At 38.8% G+C, this 24,824-nt stretch overlaps 1 protein-coding gene across 1 annotated transcript in view; it reads left to right on the top strand.

The window, feature by feature from the left end:
* Positions 1–24,824, top strand: part of arid1b (AT-rich interactive domain 1B) — a 105,239-nt gene that overhangs the window by 59,640 nt on the left and 20,775 nt on the right. Inside the window, exons 5-12 of the mRNA XM_016474015.1 lie at positions 1,572–1,815; positions 4,100–4,189; positions 5,181–5,351; positions 14,002–14,344; positions 16,464–16,604; positions 18,575–18,702; positions 19,872–19,978; positions 21,988–22,128. Of these exons, the coding sequence (XP_016329501.1) occupies positions 1,572–1,815; positions 4,100–4,189; positions 5,181–5,351; positions 14,002–14,344; positions 16,464–16,604; positions 18,575–18,702; positions 19,872–19,978; positions 21,988–22,128 (1,365 nt within the window). The remainder of the gene's footprint in view (positions 1–1,571; positions 1,816–4,099; positions 4,190–5,180; positions 5,352–14,001; positions 14,345–16,463; positions 16,605–18,574; positions 18,703–19,871; positions 19,979–21,987; positions 22,129–24,824) is intronic.

Genomic DNA, 24,824 nt, shown 5'->3' with positions numbered 1-24,824 from the left:
CGCATCCATCCATAATAAAACGTGCTTCACACGGCTCCGGGGGGCGAATAAAGTGCGAATCCATGCATTTTTGTAAGAAAAATATCCATAGTTAAAATGTTATAAATACTTTTTTCTCACTTCTGCTGACTGTCATGCAAGCTGTTCCGGGCGGATGATGTAGGACGTTTGCGTGAGTAAAACATGGGCTAATTTTCATTTTTGGGTGAACTAACCTTTTGAGATGACTTGGAATACAGTTCATAAGTCATTTGGACTAGTGATGATCTGTTGTTGTAGCTCAACAGCCCCTGGTCACGATGAAATAGAGCAGCTTAAACATCTGCTTTTTGATGGTCATGACTGAATAATGACTCATCATTCACTCATGACCATCAAAAAAGAGATGTCATCATTGATGGTGACATTTTAGGTGAGCTATCTTTTTAAAAGTACTGAAATTCAGTGAGACTGAAGATGTTGGCTCTCTCTGTCCCCACACAGTGAACTTCTTATGAAATGTGAACTGTGACCATCCTCTTTTTTGAGTCATCTGGAAAAAGAATCCACGATAATATTAACAAGCTGTCTAGCTTAACTGGAAAAGCTGAGACTTTCCAGGGGAGAAAGTTACTGCTGGAAGTTGTTGACCCACAGTCTTCACGACACTCCGTCATCGAGGCCGATATGTGGTATTGCATAAAGCTGAGCATATGTTCCTCTTCATCCTCAACTAGGTCATCACCATTAAGCCTGCAACGTGAAGTTAGTTTCTTCTGAAGACCGCCTGAGTTTCCATCACAATCATTCATTGCGCTCCATACTGGAACCACTGGCTCATGTGTCGTGGAATTTAAGGCCTCATTGGAAAGTTTTGTTCCATAGTCTTCCAGCACAATTGGCTGTAAAATGTAATACACGGCAAAAGAAATCGGTTTTATTTTTCCCTTATTTGGCATAGTGCTTATTATTAGTTACAAAAATTTGGTAGTACTTCTGATGGCCTGTCTTCCAGTATCATCAGTGTTGCTTTTGTGCCCATGGGGAATAACAATGAGCGATCATTGAGATTCGACAATGGGCAGGAGCTCACAAAACAACCGCTCTACTAAAGTTCCTTTGCTGCAATTCAGGCCAGGAGTTGTTATCACCTCAGCAATTGGAAACTAATTTCAGTTGCAAGGTTGATTACGATTATTTGCAGACATGAACTCCGAACCTGTTGGCTGCATGCAGGATCACTTGTGGGGTAAAAAGGCCCCAAGGCCCCTAAGTGGTTTATTTATAGGGTTTAGATTGGCATTGGTTGTAATTTTGGCAGCATACACTTAGAATTAATGCACTATGTTCAGACTGACCTTTTAAGTAGAGTCTTTCCAGGATTGCTGCTTCAGAACTGCTTTTATCCGTTGATTTGCTTTCTTACAAATAAGATGTGACATCAAGTCCATTAAAAAATATGCTTTATATTACCTACTTCCAAAATATGTTCTTATGTATAGCCTGCTGTGCTGCTTGGCTCTTTTGGAGTCTTGAAAAATGTGATAATGGCTCAATCTTCAACTCACGTTTCTTTTGTTTGTGTACTTCAGGATCTGTCTGGCTCTATAGACGACCTGCCCACTGGAACAGAAGCGGGTCTCAGTTCGGCCGTCAGCGCTTCGGGTTCCACCAGTAGCCAGGGAGAACAGAGTAACCCCGCCCAGTCACCCTTCTCGCCCCACGCCTCGCCCCGGGTCCCCAGCATGCGCAGCGGGCCCTCGCCCTCGCCAGTTGGATCACCTGTGGGTTCCAGCCAATCACGATCTGGGCCCATATCACCTGCCAGTGGGCCAGGTAAAAGATTCTGTGTGAGATATAATTTTTTGATTTATTTTTTCAATGAGAAATTGAATATATATGTGCTGTTTCAAGTTTTGTTTTTATTTTGCTTAAAGGTACAATATGTAAGTTTTCACCGCTTTAACGTAGTAGAATGAAGCAGAGTGAGGCGGAAAGCCATTGAAGCGAAACGAGGCCGCTGAAGCAATTGCTAATGAGAGACGAGCGTGACACACGGCTCGAAAGCAGCGTAGCTTTTATTATGCCACACTTTAGCGCTTCCACTCCTTCCGGTCGTGCGTATGTGGGGTAAAGCAGCGCTGTTTTATCATACTAGATACGTTTGAAAGTTCTGTTATAATGCTACTCTGTGCGATCGTCACCTATCTAATAAAACACACAACATATTAAAGCATCTTTGGTGTTTCCATGTTTTCTACAAAACAAAACCGGAAATCGAGGGTGTATGAAGTCATTGGCAGGAGACACAATGACACTATGGACACGGTCCGTGCCACTAGTTAAAATTGCTTATTTCTCTGGATTTAAACATTCTTCGAAACATTTGGGATAATGTAAGTACACAAGTCTGCAAAATATATAACACTGTTCTAGTGGTTTCTGGATATTTTAATACAATGTTTTAAAAACCTTTAATTTATTTTTATAATTTGAAATACTATTTATGCAATTATGTTGAATTGTATAAGATTATTCTGTAGTAGGGATGGGAATTTTCAGGAATATTTATAATATCCATTAAAATTAGACATAGAACGTCAAATTGATCAATCTCCAATCAATAATTTAAAGGGGTCATATGATGTTGCTAAGAGAAATGACAAACAACAAGCGCTACTCTACACTGCTCAAACTCGCGTTTGAATCGTCAGTGGCAAATCCTTTCAAATTAAAACGTACTTACAGTCTGTGAGTCAGAACTGCCGGCATAGTAGTCTACTCTTCCAAGATCAGGAAAGTATGACCAAATCGTTTTACATTACATTCATTAACCATAATAAATAATATATATAATATAAGAAAATAAATAATTATTATTTTCTCCATATCAGTCATTGTACATGTTTGGGTTTGCTAACATTTCTTCGGTTAAGTCTGCTGGAATTTAGCTGCTAAAAACATTTTAAATACAGACTGAAATTCTCTCTAACTAGGCACATATTCTTGATTTTCTGTTGTCAATATTTTGGGGGGAAAAAAAGATTATTATTCTTATGCTAACTTTGACGTACCCATTAGCTACAGCCGTCACATATATGTCATTTAATGGTGCCACCATGGAGCAGTCGGAGGCTGAGGTGTTTGAGCTCCAGACAGCAGTGGCTCAGCGGCAGGATTCTAGCTGACTTTAAAGCAAGTCACTCCATCATTAAAATAGTTTTGAACGTCTGTTAGCAGTTTGGAGTCACTTTGACACAATTACTGTACTGATGTGTGCTGCATTGTTAGCCAGGCTTCTTTGATAGCTGGGCAGCAGAGGGCTTTGTGCAGCTGAAACTGCTGTTTTTCCTTTCCGTTCTGAGTGTCACTAACAAGGTCCACAGGAGAGCGTTTACCCTGCTGCACACAAAACTGCCTCATCCCTACTGGGAGCACCGACGGCCATTAGCCGCATACAGGGCTGGCCCTGACATGTGATCTGTGTGCCATTACTGGAGAATGAATATCTCCGCTTTTAGAAATATACACATTCTGTACATACAAGCACACAAAGTTGCCCCTGGGAGAGAAACAATGAGCCTTAAACACCTCCCATGGGACGTGTGGTTAGATATTCTGCCCTCTAGGCTAATTTGTCTGATATTTATCGTGAAATGTAGCTCTTGTATGGGACCATTAACTGCGTTTGTGGTTTTGTGCATGTGCACTGCAAAAATATCTTTTTTATAATCAGTATTTTTGTCTTGCTTCCCAGTAAAATATCTAAACATCCTTAAAACAAGATAAAGATGATACGATTATTTTTCAGAGAATACGAGTTGCATTTTTTTGTTTTTTTTAGACATACAATGTAACACAATTACAATATAATTTATATAATTAAATAATAAATCAATAAACAAATATTATTCATCCATTTATAGATATAAATAATATATAAAATAAATATTTAATTAAATAAATAAAAAACATTAAAAACAGAATCTGAAAACAACTCTTAGGATCCTCAGAATTAGATTTTTTACTGGTAAACAAAAATACTGATCAAAAAAATGATGTTTGTTCAGTGAAAGACTGTGGGTTTGTGCACACTTGTACATGTTTTTTCCACACACAGGTACACAGATGGCCCCTCAGACCCCAGGGAACGTTCCAGACGTGGGCTCCCATTCCACTCACAGTCAGTCGCCCATGTCTCAGGAGAGAGGTGAGCTGATTTCCCGTAGAAACATTACGGCTCACACTGCCTCTATTTACAGCTATCAGGAAAAGGAGAGTTTTAGTGAACATCCGACAGCTGTATTTTTCATCTATCCCATGCAGTGTACTGTACGTCAGCTCTTGTTCGTTTTCCAGCAATTCCAGAGTCACTTCAGATGAATGAACTCAATTATATGATGTGTATTAACACACGTTATGTATTCCACTAGCAGTGTGATGCTGCAGAACCATTTCCCATGAGCAAACCAAAACTATTAAAACATTTTGTAATTATCAGCTATTTCACCTTTGCAAGTGTGATCACAATTAGGTTTACATACTCCAGAAGGGTAACATGAAATCACAGCCTTACGTTATGTACATTCTGAATACACATTTCTAGTCTTACTGTGCACAATTTATCACTGCACCTTGTTGCATAGAAAATCTTTGTAGCCTTCCATCAAAATGTAAATGTAGAATGATCCACTTCTGAAACACACTCAGTGTGTGCATTAAATGTTAACCGACAGATAACAGCAATGATAACAATGATAACCTTTTTTCTTTAAACTGACAGAGTTAACCAGTTATTGAATCATCCACACAATGGTACAATTAATAAACACACACACATACTGTATATATATGTATATATATATATATAAATTAATTCTGTTTTTTTTTTTCTGTACTGGTAAATGAGAGCGGTTTCGAAATGGCATTTTGAACATTAATTATTAATATATGTTTATATATTAACTGGGACTGCCTCATATATTGTATGATAGCATACTTTGTATGGGTAATCAATTCATTCTGAAAAACGTATATACAGAATACACTGAATAATACTGAAAAATACTCAATAGTTTACACAATAGACAATATACACAATAGTATGAATTTCAGCACTAAACCTTACATCACCCTTTAACCAGTTACCTCCTGTAACCATTACCTGGTTGTTATGGGTAATCTCTTTTTTTACTTTTTAGGATTTGCACCTAACATGCAGCGCAATGCACCTGGTCCCCAGTTTGTAGGCCAGCAGCCTGGACCTTCTATGTCTCCACACTCCTGTCCCACTGGCCCTATGCACCATAGTGTGGGCTCCTATCAGCTGGGCCCCTCTTATGGGCCCCAGAGTGGCCAGTATGGTCCTTCAGGTAACACACGCACATCCCAAGCTCTTCTGCATGAAAACATTTGACATTTTTATGTAAGGATTTTCTTCTATTTGTCTTGTGGGAATTATTTATGCTCCAAATTGTTATAACAAAACACTATAGACCCCTCACTCATTCTTGAGTTGTTCCAAACCATTTTGCCTAAAGGCCCATTCACACCGTGGATGATAACTATAACGATAAAAAAAAAGTTTTTATGTTGACAAAACTATAACCACACAGGGGAAGGATATTGTTGTAATCAGTTTCAGAACATTGTTTTCCAGCTGAAGAACGATAAAAACATTGACAGCCAATGAGAATCCACCCAACACTAAGAAGCTTGAGCATTTAAAGCCGACAGACAACAAAACTGCATGCACACTTATAATAAACAGAATGTTATTGTCTGTTGGTGTGGATGCTAATATTATTATTGTTGTAGTTTAATGATAATTATATAGTTATATGTTTATAGTTGTTGTTCTTGGTGTGAATGGACACAAAAAGACATTTTAAGAATGCTGCTCTTTGGTGACAAGGGGCTGCTGTCATGATCAAAAAAGAACAAAAAAGCACCATAAAAATAGTGGACCATACGTCTTGTGCAAGTCGAGTCACCTTTATTTCTATAGCGCTTTATACAATACAGATTGTGACAAAGTAGCTTGGAACTTCATTAAAAATAAAGTTTATCATTTGGTTTCTGCATAGACCTGCTTTTGCCGCTCCTGCCATTTTTACCTACTATGTGTGTGAAACGGTGGGCGGGGCTAAACAGGCAGTGATGTAGAATCTGTCGTTTGGCAGACTGGCTTCAATAAAGTCTAACAAGCAAGTTATGAGCTCTGAAACTTACAGGATGTTTTTATAGCACAATAAACTCTTATATATCAAAAGATGAAGGGAATTTTGATTTCTCAGTTCATGACCCCTTTAATCTAGATTGAAACTGACTGAGTGTCTGCCTACTGAACAACGCGAGTTTGGGTGCTAAATAGGAAAAGAATCTACCAGCTGCAGTCAGTCTTGATATTCTAGGAATGATCAACTGGCCAGGAGTTTGAGAATGCAATGGATGTGGAGGAGCTACACCATTCAAAGCTTTATGTGCACTATATTTCAAGTCTTACTATAGCTTTGTGTGAGGAACACAAACATTTTGCCCTCTGCTATACCTCTCAAATTTCATTTTTGTCATTACTTTAACATCATGCACATACATGGTGTTGTGACCGATCAGACATGCAAGAACCTCTTCTTCTCAGAAGCTCTCAGAAGTAAGAAAGTAATCTGGGTTTGGAAGTGTGAGTAAATGACGGAGTTTATGTTTTTTGGTGAATTAATACTTAAAGTGTCCGTTGTTGTTTCAGCTGTGTGCGTCTGTGATAGAGACCCCATTAACAGGGCTCAGCAGCAATTCATCATGAATGTTGTGGCGTGCTGGTGTAATAAATGAATTGAATAGCTGCTAAGCGTGCCTTTATAATGTCATGGCCTCCACTCTGCCTGATTGATAGTCCCTGTTGTCCTGTACTCTCATTCAAATGACTGACAGCCGGCTCAAGACAACAGGGGAGCAGCCGCCGTCGCAGGCCTGACACTGACTGAGCTATAGCGGCAGTCGACCACAGAATTGTGTACACAGATTGATTGGATCCATGAATAGACGCCTCAGTCAATTCATAATTTGGAACAGCATAAAATGTAGCATTTTATTGTTTCCTGAAGTCTACTTACAATACAGGCATTCATAATTCAGTTTTTTGGACAATTTTCCACACTCTCTCTGACTCATACACTTGTCTCATACATCTTGTTTTACATCGATTCATTTTGGTGCCCATATTAACAGGTAACAGGGGTCACACATCAGATGAGTGACAGAGTTTCAGTGCTGAGACTAGTTTTGCTGCGCATTAAGCCCAAAGTATACTTCGGCTACACAATGTTACACAATGTCCGTGTTACACAATGGTTTATCTAATGTACCTTTAAGACAATTTATGTAGATTACCTTTTTTGATTGGCTAACCTGTTTGCATATGAATCTGACCATTGTAAATTACACTGTCATTCATCAGGGCCACCAGTTTTAGTAGGGGTTACCCATTTTACTTGGGGTTTTAGTGGGGGTTGATATGCAAAAATGTCTCACTAGTTGACCCAAAACAATTATTTTGATCAGAAAGAGAGTTCTGTCATGACAACTCTCTGAGAGATTGGCATGGTAATGTACATGACAGTGTTAAAGGGGTCATATGATGCTGCTAAAAAGAACATTATTTGGTGTATTTGGTGTAATGAAATGTTTATGCGGTTTAAAGTAAAAAAAACATTATTTTACTGATTATAATGACTTACACTGTCTTTTTACGCGTTGCGTTGCATCGCGCCGCGTAAACATAAAACCCTGTCGGCATTTGTGATCGGAGAAATGACAAACAACAAGTGCTACTCTACACTGGCCAAAACTCACATTTGAATCATCAGTGGCAAATCCTTTCACAAACAGATGTGGCTCCGCATTCAGGTGAACATTCATTCAGCATTTATGTGACAGCCATTATCACAAAATAAAACCTAAGCATTAAAGCATCTGCTAAGAATAATAGTCTGTTACAGCCTGGAAAACAGTTGACCTAGCAACAAGATGATTTAACATGTCTTTAGTGTAAGGCTTTTCTCCTTTTTCTTCTTAGCTCTTTCTATTTTGTTTTCATGTTTATGCAAGTTTAGGGGCTGACAGTAAAGACATTTATAATGTTACAAAAGATTTCTATTTCAATAAATGCTGTTCCGTCATGACAACTCTCGGAGGGATTGGCATGGTAATGTACATGACAATGTTAATGTATTTGGTCTTGGCGGAATAGATCTGTGCTGCTGCTGCGGCAGAGCAAGTACCGAGACTTGCTACTGCCAATATGTGAGCATGTAAGAAATATTGCTGCTGCAAATATAACATACATGAAATAACCCCCATATAGCATACATGAATCACCTCATAGCAGATCTATACAGGTGGAGCTGGGGAAGGTGGAGGGTTTCTGAAGAAAGCTGCAACTGCTACAGCAAGCGCTAGTCATATATTTGAATGTTGAGCAGCGAGCTCATTGGCTACCGATACAGGAGAGAACCAATCAGCTGTGCCATGTGATAATGATGTCATTAGGTCAGATTAAGTTAGACCTATCGGACTGCGACATCTAGAGTTTCATGCCAGAACTCTGTATTTGTCTCTCCTGCCAACTGTTTTTGATGAAATCTCGCCCTCTTTTGTTGTAGGTGTGTTAGATTTGGCAATCAAGAATGGCAGAGGGGTGAAAGTCTTTGAGTTTCAAGCAGGACAATGGCTTGTTGTTTCTTCAGAAGCTCATTGATCAATGCTCACTGCCACAGCCAAATGATCATCCCACCAAATCAACGTTAATTTTGAACGAGACGGAAGTTGATTTCTAGTCAGTAAGGCTATTAACTCAGCAGGGAGTTGAGTCATTGTGGCTGTTAAGGCTTCCCTGCTGAGATCTGATTCTCCATCAACTATGTAAATGAGGATTATGATTGAAAATCTGCTGAAAAATCAGCCGACATAAACATTGACCGTCATGCAGTGCACTCAGAAAGTATTTGTTAATTTTTTCCCCCTTCAATCTACACTCCAAACCCCCAAATACTGTCAAAAACATTTTTGTCATAACTCACAAAAATGCAAAATTATTACAAAGAAAAAAACTGAGAATATCACATTGCATATGTACTCAGTACTTAGTTAAAGCACCTTTTGTAGCAATTGCATCCTCAAGTCTTTTTGGTTATGAGGCAACAAGCTTTTCACATCTGGATTTGGGGTTTTCTGCCATTCTTCACTGAAGATCCATTTTCTGGTTTCTTGAGAGATCTTCTATGTGGTTCAAGTCCGGCTCTTGCTGGGCGACTCAAGGGCATTCACAGAGTCGTCCCTAAGCCACTGTTGTCTTGTCTGTGTGCTTAGTGTCATTGTCCTGTTAGAGAGTGAACATTCGGCTCATCTGTGGTCATATGGTCCACACAGGATCTCTGGAGCTTGGTCACTAAGATCCTTCTCCCCTGATTTGTTTTGGCTGGATAGCCAGCCCTAGGAAGACTTCCAAACTTCTTCCATTTATGAATTATGGAGGCCACTGTGCTAGTGGGAACCCTTCAATTCAGAAGAATATTTTTGTAACATTCCCCAGATCTGTGCCTCAACACATTTTTGTCTTTGAGCTCTGCAGACAGTTCCTTGGACCTCGTGACTTGGTTTTTGTTCTAATATGCCTATGTATTTTTTAGCTGTTGGACTAATTTATACAGATATATTATGTCCAATCGTTTGAATATTGCCACAGGTGGAATCCAAAAGTGAGGGAACATCTCAATGATAATCCAGAGAAATGGGATGTACCTGACCTAAATTTTCTTAGCAACTAGCTAACAATACTTTTGTCAGTGTGATATTTCAGTTTTTACTTTTTTATGAGATCTGCAAAGTTAGCACAAATGTATTCATTTCTTTGTCATCAAGGAGGGAAATTGTGGATAAAAATGATAGCATTTCAGCATAAGACTGGGCTTATGATGAATTTAAAGTGTTTTTGATCTGCAGAGTTTCAAACGACCAAGGAAAACCCCTTTTTCCGTGATATATATTCCCTTTAAACAGAGAATTGTCTTAGACTCAAAGCTTAGTTGTTGATGTGAATTGAGTTGAAGGCAGGGAAAGTGGGAAGCCTTTGAGTCCTGTTGTGTAAGAACAAGCTTGGGCATTTTGTGTAGCTGAATTACAGAAACATGGGGGTCACTGAAACAAGGTGAGGTACACATCTTTATAGCTCACAGTAGGCATCAAATTGTGTTCCCATGTCCCAAACCCTCTGTCATCTATGCATCGCTCACGGCACTGTCAGAAGGGCAGTCGGCTGCATCCTTCACATTCATGGCACCTTTCCCTCTTTTTCACCTGAGGGAATGTTGGGATTAACACATGTGATAATGATGTCATTAGGTCAGATTAAGTTAGACCTATCGGACTGCGACATCTAGAGTTTCATGCCAGAACTCTGTATTTGTCTCTCCTGCCAACTGTTTTTGATGAAATCTCGCCCTCTTTTGTTGTAGGTGTGTTAGATTTGGCAATCAAGAATGGCAGAGGGGTGAAAGTCTTTGAGTTTCAAGCAGGACAATGGCTTGTTGTTTCTTCAGAAGCTCATTGATCAATGCTCACTGCCACAGCCAAATGATCATCCCACCAAATCAACGTTAATTTTGAACGAGACGGAAGTTGATTTCTAGTCAGTAAGGCTATTAACTCAGCAGGGAGTTGAGTCATTGTGGCTGTTAAGGCTTCCCTGCTGAGATCTGATTCTCCATCAACTATGTAAATGAGGATTATGATTGAAAATCTGCTGAAAAATCAGCCGACATAAACATTGACCGTCATGCAGTGCACTCAGAAAGTATTTGTTAATTTTTTCCCCCTTCAATCTACACTCCAAACCCCCAAATACTGTCAAAAACATTTTTGTCATAACTCACAAAAATGCAAAATTATTACAAAGAAAAAAACTGAGAATATCACATTGCATATGTACTCAGTACTTAGTTAAAGCACCTTTTGTAGCAATTGCATCCTCAAGTCTTTTTGGTTATGAGGCAACAAGCTTTTCACATCTGGATTTGGGGTTTTCTGCCATTCTTCACTGAAGATCCATTTTCTGGTTTCTTGAGAGATCTTCTATGTGGTTCAAGTCCGGCTCTTGCTGGGCGACTCAAGGGCATTCACAGAGTCGTCCCTAAGCCACTGTTGTCTTGTCTGTGTGCTTAGTGTCATTGTCCTGTTAGAGAGTGAACATTCGGCTCATCTGTGGTCATATGGTCCACACAGGATCTCTGGAGCTTGGTCACTAAGATCCTTCTCCCCTGATTTGTTTTGGCTGGATAGCCAGCCCTAGGAAGACTTCCAAACTTCTTCCATTTATGAATTATGGAGGCCACTGTGCTAGTGGGAACCCTTCAATTCAGAAGAATATTTTTGTAACATTCCCCAGATCTGTGCCTCAACACATTTTTGTCTTTGAGCTCTGCAGACAGTTCCTTGGACCTCGTGACTTGGTTTTTGTTCTAATATGCCTATGTATTTTTTAGCTGTTGGACTAATTTATACAGATATATTATGTCCAATCGTTTGAATATTGCCACAGGTGGAATCCAAAAGTGAGGGAACATCTCAATGATAATCCAGAGAAATGGGATGTACCTGACCTAAATTTTCTTAGCAACTAGCTAACAATACTTTTGTCAGTGTGATATTTCAGTTTTTACTTTTTTATGAGATCTGCAAAGTTAGCACAAATGTATTCATTTCTTTGTCATCAAGGAGGGAAATTGTGGATAAAAATGATAGCATTTCAGCATAAGACTGGGCTTATGATGAATTTAAAGTGTTTTTGATCTGCAGAGTTTCAAACGACCAAGGAAAACCCCTTTTTCCGTGATATATATTCCCTTTAAACAGAGAATTGTCTTAGACTCAAAGCTTAGTTGTTGATGTGAATTGAGTTGAAGGCAGGGAAAGTGGGAAGCCTTTGAGTCCTGTTGTGTAAGAACAAGCTTGGGCATTTTGTGTAGCTGAATTACAGAAACATGGGGGTCACTGAAACAAGGTGAGGTACACATCTTTATAGCTCACAGTAGGCATCAAATTGTGTTCCCATGTCCCAAACCCTCTGTCATCTATGCATCGCTCACGGCACTGTCAGAAGGGCAGTCGGCTGCATCCTTCACATTCATGGCACCTTTCCCTCTTTTTCACCTGAGGGAATGTTGGGATTAACAGGGCTGGAGGAAAGTCACCACAGAGTGTCTGACAGCAGTACGGCATTTCTGTGTAATTGGCATTGCTCCAGGTCCACGTCTACATCCTTGCAGGCTAGAGTGCCCATCCTCCCCACCGTGAAGGAGCTTGTTAAGGGTCTCGATTCAGTGTAACTACAGAATGGGGGCAAAAAGCCAGCATCCAGCCAACCTGCTTCATGTGATTTTGGAATACATTTTTAGTCCTTTTTTTTTTACACTGGGAAAGAGGAAAACATGCCAAGACTCTCTGATTTCCACAGGGAACTCTTGAAACCTGAATGAGCCAGAGATCTCAACGTTTCGACAGCTTGAGGAGTGGAAATCCCAGTTCTAATTGTGACTGAAATGCTGCTTGGCAAACTCTTCCTGCCAAGCAGCGATCTGGGCACGATTAAATTTATGCCCATTATGCACATCGGCACGTTAGACGGAACTCCGCGTGGTGAACATGATGTCTCGTCTCCTGAGAAACTTGGCGTCCATTGGTTGTCAGGCTGAATGTCCTCAGACGGTTGCTCTTGAAACATGCCATGAGGAGACATACTTCATTAACAACGGGCTCTCTGATGGCCTGCTGGGGCTTTGGTTCCACACTAGTTTTGAAGAATGTCAATTTGGCTGAAATGTGTCCAGACTTCACTGCCTTCCAATGCACTCCCACAAAGATCTGATCATTTGACTGCCTGAGAAGAAACAGAGAAAGAAAAGAATGATGTATTCAGAATTTAGACTTGCTTTTAGATCAAAATGGACCCTATTTACTTTCAGTTATTATTTAAACACCGTCTTGTTGTTTCAAGCGTGTATTACATCCTTCTGGTCATTTTATGAATATCCATTACATTGTGACTTAGGCTACGTTCACACTGTCAATTTTTGGGATTGACAACCGCATTTTCTTTACAGGTGTGAGTCTCGAAATGTCCCGTTCACACAGCAGCTTACAGTTGTGTTTAGAAAACTCTGTATGAACGTGCAATGGGAGTCAAGCCCGTATTCCTTACCAGTAACCATAGCGACAGTGACCAAAGTAAAATCAAAGATGGCGATGTCCATAAAACTGAAAGTCGTATGACTTTCTGACACGACAAGAGTCCAATCGAGCCGCGAGTTCATCTGTCAAATCTTCATTAACCGACAGCAGCCTTTAAATTTGGGTGTTTGAGTCGCGCGCAGAACACAAAACTGACGGGATCTAAAAATTTCAGGTGACAAGACACGCAGCTCATTTCTCCGTCGTCACTGAACACATGAAAACACGTAAAACGCGTTAGACGCGCATTTGTGTGGCAGAGCGGCTCCCTCTCGCACTGTATGACGTGACAGACAATTTTGGCTAAAATTGTGACTGCTTTTGTGTGTTCTCCTTTTGCACCATCATGTGCATCAATCAATCAAATAAATAAAAAATACAAAAAACAAAAAAATAAAACTAAATAAAATATCATGGCTATTCATTAAGGGGTTAAAACTCTAAATTGGCCAAAATCAAGGTTTGAAAATTGAGTAACATTGCAACATTGATTACATTGTAAATGCTTTTTATGTGTTGTGTTTATGATTGTTTGGAAACACACAGGTTTTTTTTTTTATTTTCATCAAGAGGAAGCAAATATGATGGAATGGAACAGAGTGCAGGGGTCTTGACATGTTTTGTTAAAAAGTTGAACAGTTTTTAACTCTTAAAGGGGTCATGCATTTATTTATTTTTTTTATTTTTCTTGAGTTGCACTTATGTTATTAGGGCTTTTACATTAGTCTTGTTTTTCTCTAGGTAACTACCCACGCCCTTCTAACTATGGCGGAGCACCAGGTGCCAACTACAGCGGCCCCGGCCCAGGCATGGGCAACAGTCTTGGCATGAATGCCAGCAGTCCAATGCACGGGCAGGGTCCAGGGCAACCCTGTGGCTCTGTGACCACAGCTCGAGGACCAGGGCAAGCAGCCAGTGGCCGGCCGTATCCAGCAGGCTCCAGCAGTGTGGCTCCAACCTCACCCAACATGCCTCAGTCTGCTGGCCCAGGAATGGGTCCACCTCCTCCCAACGTCAGTCGCAAACCCCACGAGAGTGGCCCTGCATGTGGCCAGCAGAACCCAGTCCCCTCTGGACAGCCCAGGTAAATCAGAGCCTTAATTAAGTCTCCTCCTGCTTAATTAGAACAAGATGTTATGTTTGGTTTAGTTTGCATAAATAGTTAAAGGGATAGTTCAATTAAAAATGAAAATTCTGCCATGCGTTATTTAAATGTCATTGTATACCTGTATGATTACGATTTTCTTTCTCCAGTGAAACAAAAGAAGACATTTTAAAGAATGTTGGTAACCAAATAGATTTGACTTAGTTTTTTTGTAAAAAATCTTTTATGCTCCACAAAAGAAAAATTTTTTGGGTGAACTATCCCTTTAGGTAAAGATTAAAATAAAAAAGATGAAAATATGTTGTTGTTTTTAGTTAATTAATTCCATTTGGGGAAATCCTGCGTTAATGAAAAAACAGTCCTGTCTCTGTTTAACGCTGCACAGAGTAAAGTTTTTTTATGCCTTACAAAAAAAATAATATTTTAGATAAATACAATTAAAGTCAGTATGTGTTCTTTATTTTGATTGTTATAGCCACTACTAATATCTTGATTTCTTGTCACCTGATCAGTTGATTCCAATTCTGTTTATTTAAGCTTTTCTCTGGAGCTGTATCATAACCAAATATGTAAACTCTCTGCTCACGGTCAGTTAATTTAATTAAAATAATGCCAGCTGTTGCCTAGATTTTGTTGCCAAAAATACTGTAGCTTGGTTTATTGATGATCAGATAAACATGCATATTATTTATTCACAAAACAAATGTTTTAATAAAAACAAATAAGCAATAGATATTAAATACAACCATAACAAATTAAATACATGAGTGATTAAACTTAATATGACAGTTTTGTGTAATTATTCATGATGTCATGTTTAATTATTACTATTCATTGCAATTTGTCATTTAAGAATTAATTGAAATGTCTAAATACTGCATATTCAATTATTTCTGATAGCATCCCCCACCTTTTCATTGGAGGTTGGTAATATTGATAGGTTTTCCTGGAGTTTCAATGAGGGGAACATGTTCTCATGCGAGGCAAGAGTGGAGAGAGAACAGCAAATGCGTGTGGACTGATTTGGTACCACTGTTAAAGGGATAGTTCACCTAAAAATGAAAACGATGTAATTATTTGCACATGCTGAAGTTGTTCCAAACCTGTATGAGTGTATTTCTTCTGTTGAACATAAAAGAAGATATTTTGAAGAATGTGGCAAACCAAAGAGTTGCTGGTTCCCACCATAGGATGAAAAATATATACTATGGAGGTCAATGATGGAAAACAGGAAAGAATCTTATACAGGTTTGGAACAACTTGAGTAAATAATTACAAAATCTTCCTTTTTGGGTGAACTATGCCTTTAATGACATTTATTCACATATCACATAGATATTTAATAAAGATATTTGAATTAAGCCCCACCTTTTAACTCACATTATTACTATGTTGTCATATTCACCATACCTTCCTGAAGCATCGGTCAACAGTCCCCCTATGTAACTTTTATGCACGTTCATTAAAGGGATAGTTCACCCAAAAATGAAAATTACCCCATGATTTACTCACCCTCAAGCCATCCTATGTGTATATGACTTTCTTCTTTCAGACAAATACAATCGGAGTTATATTAAATAATGTCCAGGCTAATCCATGCTTTATGGCAGTGGATGATATCCCAAAATTTGCCCAAAACACAAACGCATCGCGTCTCTTCAGAAGGCCTTTATTAACCCCCAGGAGCTGTGTGGACTTCTTTTATAATGGATGGGTGCAATTTTTTGGACTTCAAATTTTGGGCTACCATCCACTCCCATTATAAAGCATGGATTAACCTGGACATTATTTAATATAACTCCGATTGTATTTGTCTGAAAGAAGAAAGTCATATACACATAGGATGGCTTGAGGGTGAGTAAATCATGGGGTAATTTTCATTTTTGGGTGAACTATCCCTTTAAGTCATTTAGCTTATGCCTCACTGGTTGGCTACCACTCAGCAGTCTATTCGGCAGTATGTCTCCAATTAATGCTGAAGGTGGCATTTGGGACGACAGGGCCAAACATGTAATTACTCAGTGCACCTTTGAGTTGTCATTTCTGTTGAAAGTGAACAAGCACCAAGGAGACTTTTATGCTCTTCCCCCTGCTTCAGGCCTCCCTTTGGCAGGTCCCCTGTATACCTAGGCCTGTCTGGGCCTGGGGGACGGCCAGCCTCCTTCCCTATCCCTCACCCCCATCACCCTCACTACAGTTCTGGGCAAGGCCAGGGGCAGCCTCACGCTGAGCTGTATGGGTAGGTTCAAATTCGGACCCCTGGCTGGATGGCTTTACTCTGCTTGAGTCTGCTCGCATCCGCTAGAAACGACACAAGCCAAGCGCTCTGCATAAGCCTCTCTTTTCTCCTCCTTTCACCACGGCTGTGTTCTACTCTGAGCATTTAAGAAATTGAAGCATATAGTTTTACACAGACAAGAGAAGCATCCTCTGGAGAGAACAGCAAAACACTAAGAGTTAAAGTGAAAGAGGAAAGCTGGAAGTTTAAAAGAGTAGTTCACCAAAAAATAGAAATTCGTAGATTGTGTCTTTCCAAACCTGTATGCGGTTATTTTTTCCTGTTGAACACAAAACGGGAATTTTTTTTACACAGCCCATTTCCATTAAAAAAAAAAATCTGTCCTGTTCCAAACTGGGCAGAAAAGAGCATAAAGTACCGTACAGTAATCATCATACAACTTAAAGGGGTCATATGATGCGATTTCAGGATTTGAGGTATTCGGCCAATCACAACGCACTGGATAGCTGGCCAATCAGAGCACCCTGCTTTTCAGAACGACGAGCTGAGCTTTGTAAAAATCGACACGTTTTTCAGAAAGGCGGGGCAGAGAGGAGCAACAATAATGTACAGTATTTGGAAAATAATGTGTTTTTTTACCTTAAACTGCGTAAACACATTGCATTACACCAAATACATAAAATAATGTTATTTTTAGCATCATATGACCCCGTTAACATTTTACAACTTAGCAGCTGGCCTCTGTTGTTCTGAAATCTTAATTTTTTACATTAAGATATAAAATTGGTTCATTGACAAGCACATCAAGTCACAGGATTGACATCATATCTGCCAAAACAGCATTGGTTCTCACATATGTAGAGAAATGGAGAATAGGATTTGAGAGCTGTAGCAGAACAGAATATTTTCATTGAATAATGACTTATATTTCAGTCTGTTTTCACAAAAAGTTGTCACATTAAATTTCACAAGACATGGATTGCAGAGAAAAGCTGTGTGAAGATTCTTTAAATGTTTGCTTGTGTTTTCCATTAAAAATATAACAGCATATGAGTTTGGAGCATCATGGACTGATTTTTGTGTGTACTTGACCTTTAAGATATAATCAAACTGATTTATTTATTTTTTTAAATATATATTTACATTTCTAATCCGGGAGAATTTTTCTTCTTTTTTTAATTATTATTATTATTATTTTGTTAAAGAATACTACACATACAGTATTTCACAATAATGTGTAGTTTCCAGTAGCACTGCAGAATTTTGTCCAAAAAATCATATTGCAGTTACTTTTACAGTGCTGACATAATGAACATTTAACTTTTTGTTTCTGCTTTTAAAGGCTAAATAAAGGCATATTACAACAGCAGCTCTCATGTTCAACAGTGTGTGCAAAAACTCCAAACTATAAAAATGCCTTTTGTATCCAAAATAAGTTTGTTTTGGCCACTTATTTTCTGGATTTAAAAGTTGACTTGGATCATTTTTTGTTCTTAGACTAAACTTGAGAAGTGTAAAAACACTGTATCATGAGCTCTAAATGTGATTTGGGTCACACCCATTTTAATGATTGCATAAGGTCATATGCTGTAATTAAAATGAATAATTGTGCAGCCCTAGTGCAGTTTCTAGTTAAGAGTTCAGGTGTGATCCGCAGATGGCCATCTGAGAAAAAAGTTGTCATACATGAATGTGACATGTGGCTTGTTTCTTATTTAACACTGAAGGTCTTTTTTAAAACTTAACATCGCATATAGACAACGCAGGAATCACTTCTTTTTCCTTTGCGTATTAATTCTGAATGTCTTAACCCTCTCTACTGTCCCTGCATATTTGTTGCTTGCCAGCTAAAAGAAAATAAAGAAGAAAAGAAAAGAAGTGTACTAACACCTTACCAATGAACTCTTCACATCTTAAACAGGCTCTTGAGCTTTGTTGGTGTCCTTATGTTTGTGTGCTGTTGTCCGTAGGCCAGGCGGGTATCAGGGTGGGCCCCACATGCTTGGGATGGGTCCTGCAGGCCCCTACAACCATCCACCGAGCAACAGCTCAGCCAGGATGGCCCCTCAAGGACCGTCCTACAACACAATGCCCACAGGTGCGTGTTTAGAGTTTTCACTGATATATTAATGTGACAAGAAGTACAAATCTTGCACAGTTTTTCATTAATAAAGAAAATTCATAACAATTAATCATTTTACACTATAGCTCAATAGTTTGGGGTCGGTAAGATTTTTTAAAATGTTGTTGTCTCTTATGCTCACCAAGCATAAGAACGTTATTTGATTAAAAATATAGTAAAAACATTAATATTGTTAAATATTGTTATAATTTCAAAGAACTATTTTAATACATTTTAAAATGTAATATATTCCTGTAATAGCAAAGCTGAATTTTTCAGCATCATTACCCCAGTCTTCAGTGTCACATGATTCTTCAGAAATTCTAATATGCCAATTTGGTGCTCAAAACATTTTTTTTTGTTATTATCAATGTTGAAAACAGTTGTGCTGCCTAATATTTTTGTGGAAAATGTACATTTATTTTTTTCAGGATTCTTTGGTGGATAGAAAATTCAAAAGAACAGCATTTATTTGAAATAGGAATATGTTATAGCATAATAAATGTCACATTTGGTCAGTCTTATGCATTCTTTCTGAATAAAAGTATTCATTTCGTAAAAACTGTCCTTGAACTGTAGTGTATATCAAGCATATTCTAAGCATATTCTCTATAAATCTGTTTCACAAAGTATTTTCTTTTTAGAGATATTATATAATGTATGTAATATATATATATATATATATTATATTTAAAAAACTAACATTAGCTTTTCTTATCTTTTTGTATTCTATCTATTTGTTTTCTTTTTATTTATTATATAATTAACAAAAGCAAAAAAGGCTTCTAACACTAGCTTGCTCTATTTTTCTATTCTATCTGTTTTTTTTTTCTCTTTTCTTTATTATATACTTAAAAGAACAAATCTTGCTACGTGTAATGCGTTAAGCTAGCTGAGACTTGTTATAGCACTTGTATATCATTGCTCTTTTGTTAATTTTGATTGCTTCCATTGTCCTCATTGGTAAGTCGCTTTGGATAAAAGCATCTGCTAAATGACTAAATGTAAATGTAAATAATGCTAGGCATTTGCATTGCACCAAGTTATAGATGTGCTGTTACAGTATAGATGCACATATGAGGGTGTTGATAAGATGTTGTGCAGATCTCTGGATGGTGCAGTCTAAGTGTCAGAATCTCCTGTAGGGCCCATGGCAGGCTCAGGGGACAGCATGATGCCCACCGATCCCAAACAGAGAGCTGAGCACAAGGAGGAGGGCAGCACACCCACCACAGAGCCTCCTAAGCCAAAGGTATGAACAGACCTTTCTCCCTCTTAACTCACTGAGCATGTCCAGAAGCTGCTCGCAGATAACTCTGAATTCTAGCACTACTCTTAAACCTTCTTTGTTGCATTATATACACAACCGCTGACCTTTACTTTACCCATGACTTTGTTAATATATGCTTAGTAAAGGTCTGACATCGTGTCCTAACAAGGAGCGGTGTGATAAAATGTAAATGTAGTCCAGTCTACACTGAAATCTCGTTGGTCTAATCTCCTGCTTCATGTACTTGTATATTAAATATCGACTATCTTCTGATTGGCTGTGATTGTGTAGAGTTGTGAAGCCTTGTTGACAGACAAATTACTTGCCGCTGGAATTTAAACACTTTAATTATACTGGTTATAGCCTAATTGCTATAATAATACCCATTACCAAAATCTACGAAATGTAGATCCCCAATTTGTAAGCACAAGCATGTTTTATGGAGCATAAGACACTTTTATAAATTGAAACCATATTTCAGATTTGAGAATCATTTAAGAATGTTGTGAGTGGAAATATTTACACTCTTGTAGCTCTTGTAATTGATCATTTTGTTGTTTATACTCCATAAAATGAGCGCTGAAAGTATGTTGTTCTTCAATAGTGTTCCTTTTCAATGTGTTATTCAGTAAGCAAAGGAATATAATTCTCTCATGTGTCCTAATGAGAGCTCATGTAAGCTCTGGAAGACATTATTTCAAAATTTTCTTCTGTATAACTCGTTCTTTCTCAGTCATTGCCCTTACTTTCATCAGAACTTCATTGTGTCATTAAGTTCAGCTTTCATTTGATTGGTTGAAATATGGCGCACTGGCAGAGCGTTCTCTCTGAACTCATCTTTCCATTCTCGCTTCTGGATGTCATTTTTTTCGGTGGTTTTGTTTCATCTGTAATTCAACGTGATGTTTTGTTTTGTCCCCTTACTGATTAGAAGGAAGTAGTTCTGTCACTTTAAATAATTCTCAAAGAATCCCCTCTTGTTTTCATCCTGGTTCACAATAATCTCTATACGTCTTTTTTTTTACCTCATGGCTTTTAATGAAACATGTAGAAAACATCACAACAAACAGAAGTGCCTTCAAACGTTGACCTTTACGTCTTGTCCAGCTGGATGCATTACAAGCTTCATGTTCTTCCTATTTCTGCTGAATTTCTTGTGTGTGTGCTCTTCTGTAACAAGTATAACAAGTCCTGACATATAACACAGAGCTGCTTGAAGGCATGACTTGAGCTTTCTTTAGTACAGCTCAGAGTGCTGCCACCTTCAGCAAAAGCCGAGCACAAAAAGAGTGTGACAGAAAAAGATTTGAAGTGTTATACACTGAGTTTGCCAGTCTTTCGGCAAACTTTCTCAGTGCTTCTCATGCTACAGACAGTAGACTCACATATAGGAGGTTTTTAGGACAGTGAATTGCAGGAGAATGTTTTTTAACCTATAGGGATCAAGCTATCCCTTTTCCACTGACAGGGTGCCAGTACTCATGCTGATGCGCATTTCCACTGAGGAAAAAATAAAATAAAATTCTCAGCTGGGAAAATTGGCTCTGTACCGGCCCCCTAAACCTGCTGGAGTAAAATATCCTCAGAGTGCAGTTTTCAGAAGCTCTACTGATAATAGCAAATAATAGTGCAATTTATTATTACATTATTTGCTTGGATATGCAACAGAGCAAAATTGACAATATTGTGGAGTTTTATGTTACTCAGTATTACTTATTGATTTGAGCTGTTTTATAAAAGCAATAACCCACTCACAATCATGCTGTTGGTAAATTTCCTGCTATAAATTTGTATTCATTTTTATATTACATCAAAGGCAGCTTGTGATGGCATAAACCTGAATAAAATTACTTCTTAGTAAAAAAAGAACATAGGCTTGGTTCTACAAGAGTATATTGCGCATCAATTATGTGGTCAAGGTTTAAAGGTGATCTGAAAGCTGTCCCCTCCATTAAATGTGTTTTTGTTCCCCTATGTGTTCTCCATCACAGGACAACTACGGCTCTCAGTGTGTGTCCCAGCCTCCCACCCCGTCCCCTCTGTCCCCCAGCCCAGCTAGTCTGTCCTCTTATCAGGGGGACGACAGCGATAGCATTAGCAGCCCTGCCTGGCCAAAGAACCCCAGCAGCCCTGTAAGTGCCTCATGCATCTTCTCTTGATTTTCCTGGTTTTCCTCCTTCTTCTGTGGTTATTTAGGTCTCCTGTTTGATGGTGTGAGCTGTTTTGACCTCAGATATGATGTAATGAGACTTTCTCTTTATGACGCTCGAGTGGCTACCACAAGATTGTTATCCTCTTCCTAGCTTCTTTTCAGTAATATCCAGTGTTGTGGAAGCTATTTTAAAACTGTTCATAACAATTTCAACTACAGTCTAGAAAAAAAAGAAAAGAAAAAAAAGTAGTTGGTTACACGTCAGGCTGCTGCATAAAGGGAGCATTATGTTTTTAAATATATAACTATATATACATTATACAATTTGTGACGAGTCGGCTGCCTCCCCCTAATTATCAGCATCACCCTGTCCCTTAATCGCCGCCCTTCGCCAGGCTCCCGACATGAGTGGGTGTGTGAGAGAGGAGGGGCGCTGAAATAGCCAGGGCTGGCGGCGTGTGATGGGGCACACCTGAACCAAATGAAGCCTCATCACCACCGCTGTTTAAATGCCGAGCGCGCCTCTCCTCGAGAGACCGGTCTCTTCCCCGTGCATGCATGCTGGTCCTCATGGGTCCAGAAAGGGAGCGTTGGTTACACGGCCGTCGGGCTAGGATGCCGGGCCGTCTAGTCCCTTCAAGCGCCGTGGGCAGAGAGAAGGACGAAGCCGCTGAAAGAAGCCGCCGCCCCTCACGCCCCGGACTGGAGAGGGGAGCGCGTACGGCCGCCGGACTCCGCCCCTTACCTGGACCCTTCCTTCCTGACCACTGCCCTTCCCTGCACGAACCCCGCAGCACGACGAGAACACCAGATCCCCTGTTTTATTTTGGACACTTGATTCCCCTTTTTCCTGGACACTTTGTTTATATTTTGTTAATAAAAGCCTCTCCGAGGCCCGACGCCACACCCACTGTGTCTGTCGTTTGGTCGTCCCGCCACAAATTATATAATTTAACCAGAACCGTATTTATCTGGCCCAGAAAAAGGTTTTTTTAATGATTGAATCCCAATGTGGGCAAGTGAATCAGATTTTACATTATGAGAGAACGGACAGTTTATTCCCTCTTGATTTAATTGTTGAGTTATAATCAGCTATTAAGCTGAGTGCACAATACAATGTGACAAAAATTATGAATAAGTAGCTAGTCACTCTAACAGCTAATTGATTTCGAAAACAGCTGAGATAAATCAATGTAGTCATTAGTTTGTTGTTGTTTCTCTAACACTGGTAACATGTTCTTTCTTGTAATACTACTGCCAATAGGGCTGTGTATCACCAGCAAAGTCACGATACGATACGTATCACGATACATGACTGCACTGAATTTCACCTCAGCAGAATTTAGAAAAACAGCTGTTTATTAAACACTGCATACTATAGTGCCATTTCTAACTATTGGCAGAGCAGGCAGTTGACCTCTGCATTATGAAGGGCCTCCATAACTGTACCACAGTACAATATAGGTAATTGCATATGTTTCATGTTTACATTGTGCACTCCCCACCAGGTACAATATTCTGATTGTTTGCATCTTGTTTTTAAGCCCATAAATAATAATGTACTTGTTCTAATAAATTTATATTGTAATGTACTCATTCTAATATGTTTAAAAAATCATTTACATTGCTGGTAGGTTATCATTGCACAAATTAACACACTCTCTACAATAATAAAAAAAAAAAATTCAGCTCAAGGCTGATTTATACTCGACGCGTCTGCAAGTTCGCTTTGAGTGCGCGCGACGTCGTTTCGCGTAGCGGTGTGCACAACGTCGTCAAATCTCTGTGACGATACATCGTCGTATCGATATTTTGAACACAGCACTAACTGCCAATGTTTTTAACTTTAAATGATGAAATTTTATTCAAAATCAATTCATTTTGTGGTTGACGCTAGTTACCCAGGTAAAAGGAAATATCATCCTTATGAAATGCATTTGAGAAGAGGGATTAGGGAAGACTTCACAGATAACTGGTACATGGTGGATCAGATTTTCAGAAAAGTTTTAAATAGAAATCAGTAGGGGTGCTCCGATCAGGGATTTTGAGGCCGATCACAGAAAGCAGTATCTGCCGATACCGATCACCGATACTGATCTTTTTAAAGGCTTATTTTTATCATTTAACTATTTATAGTGATACTCCAATCAGGATTTTTAGACATTTATTCAGGGCCTGAATTTCATTTTTGAAAATGGGGGGAATTCCCCTCTTAGTTGACTCTTGTGAGAGGAGAAGCAGCGTTTACCACAAACAGTGTTCAATGTTTACCACAAACACAACATTTATCCATTATTTTGATTTCAAATCCAAACATTGTCACTGAAAATGCTTTTTCAGCATTGCAATTCTTTTTTTTTCACACAATACAGTAATACAATCTTTCACAGACATGTTTAAACACGATAAATATAAGCAACACATTATTCAATGCTTTTTACTTTTGCGTTTATTCTAGATTTATATATTAAGTTGCTCAAGCAAGTGGCAAAACATTTAAACTACTTTTCTTACATTATCACAAACTTACCATTCACAGAAATAGTCAGCTCTACTGCCTTTTTTCTTTTGCATTTAAATCTTTATTACAAGCAATCCTGCAGTTCATAAAGAACTTTGTTTTCCTGCCTCCACAAGTGCCATGCCATCTATTATTGCCTTGTTTATCTAAAAGTG

The sequence above is a fragment of the Sinocyclocheilus anshuiensis genome, unplaced genomic scaffold, assembly GCF_001515605.1.
Source record: "Sinocyclocheilus anshuiensis isolate Anshui unplaced genomic scaffold, SAMN03320099.WGS_v1.1 scaffold1816, whole genome shotgun sequence".
Lineage (NCBI taxonomy): Eukaryota > Metazoa > Chordata > Actinopteri > Cypriniformes > Cyprinidae > Sinocyclocheilus > Sinocyclocheilus anshuiensis.
This window is presented reverse-complemented; position numbering and strand designations above follow the sequence as displayed.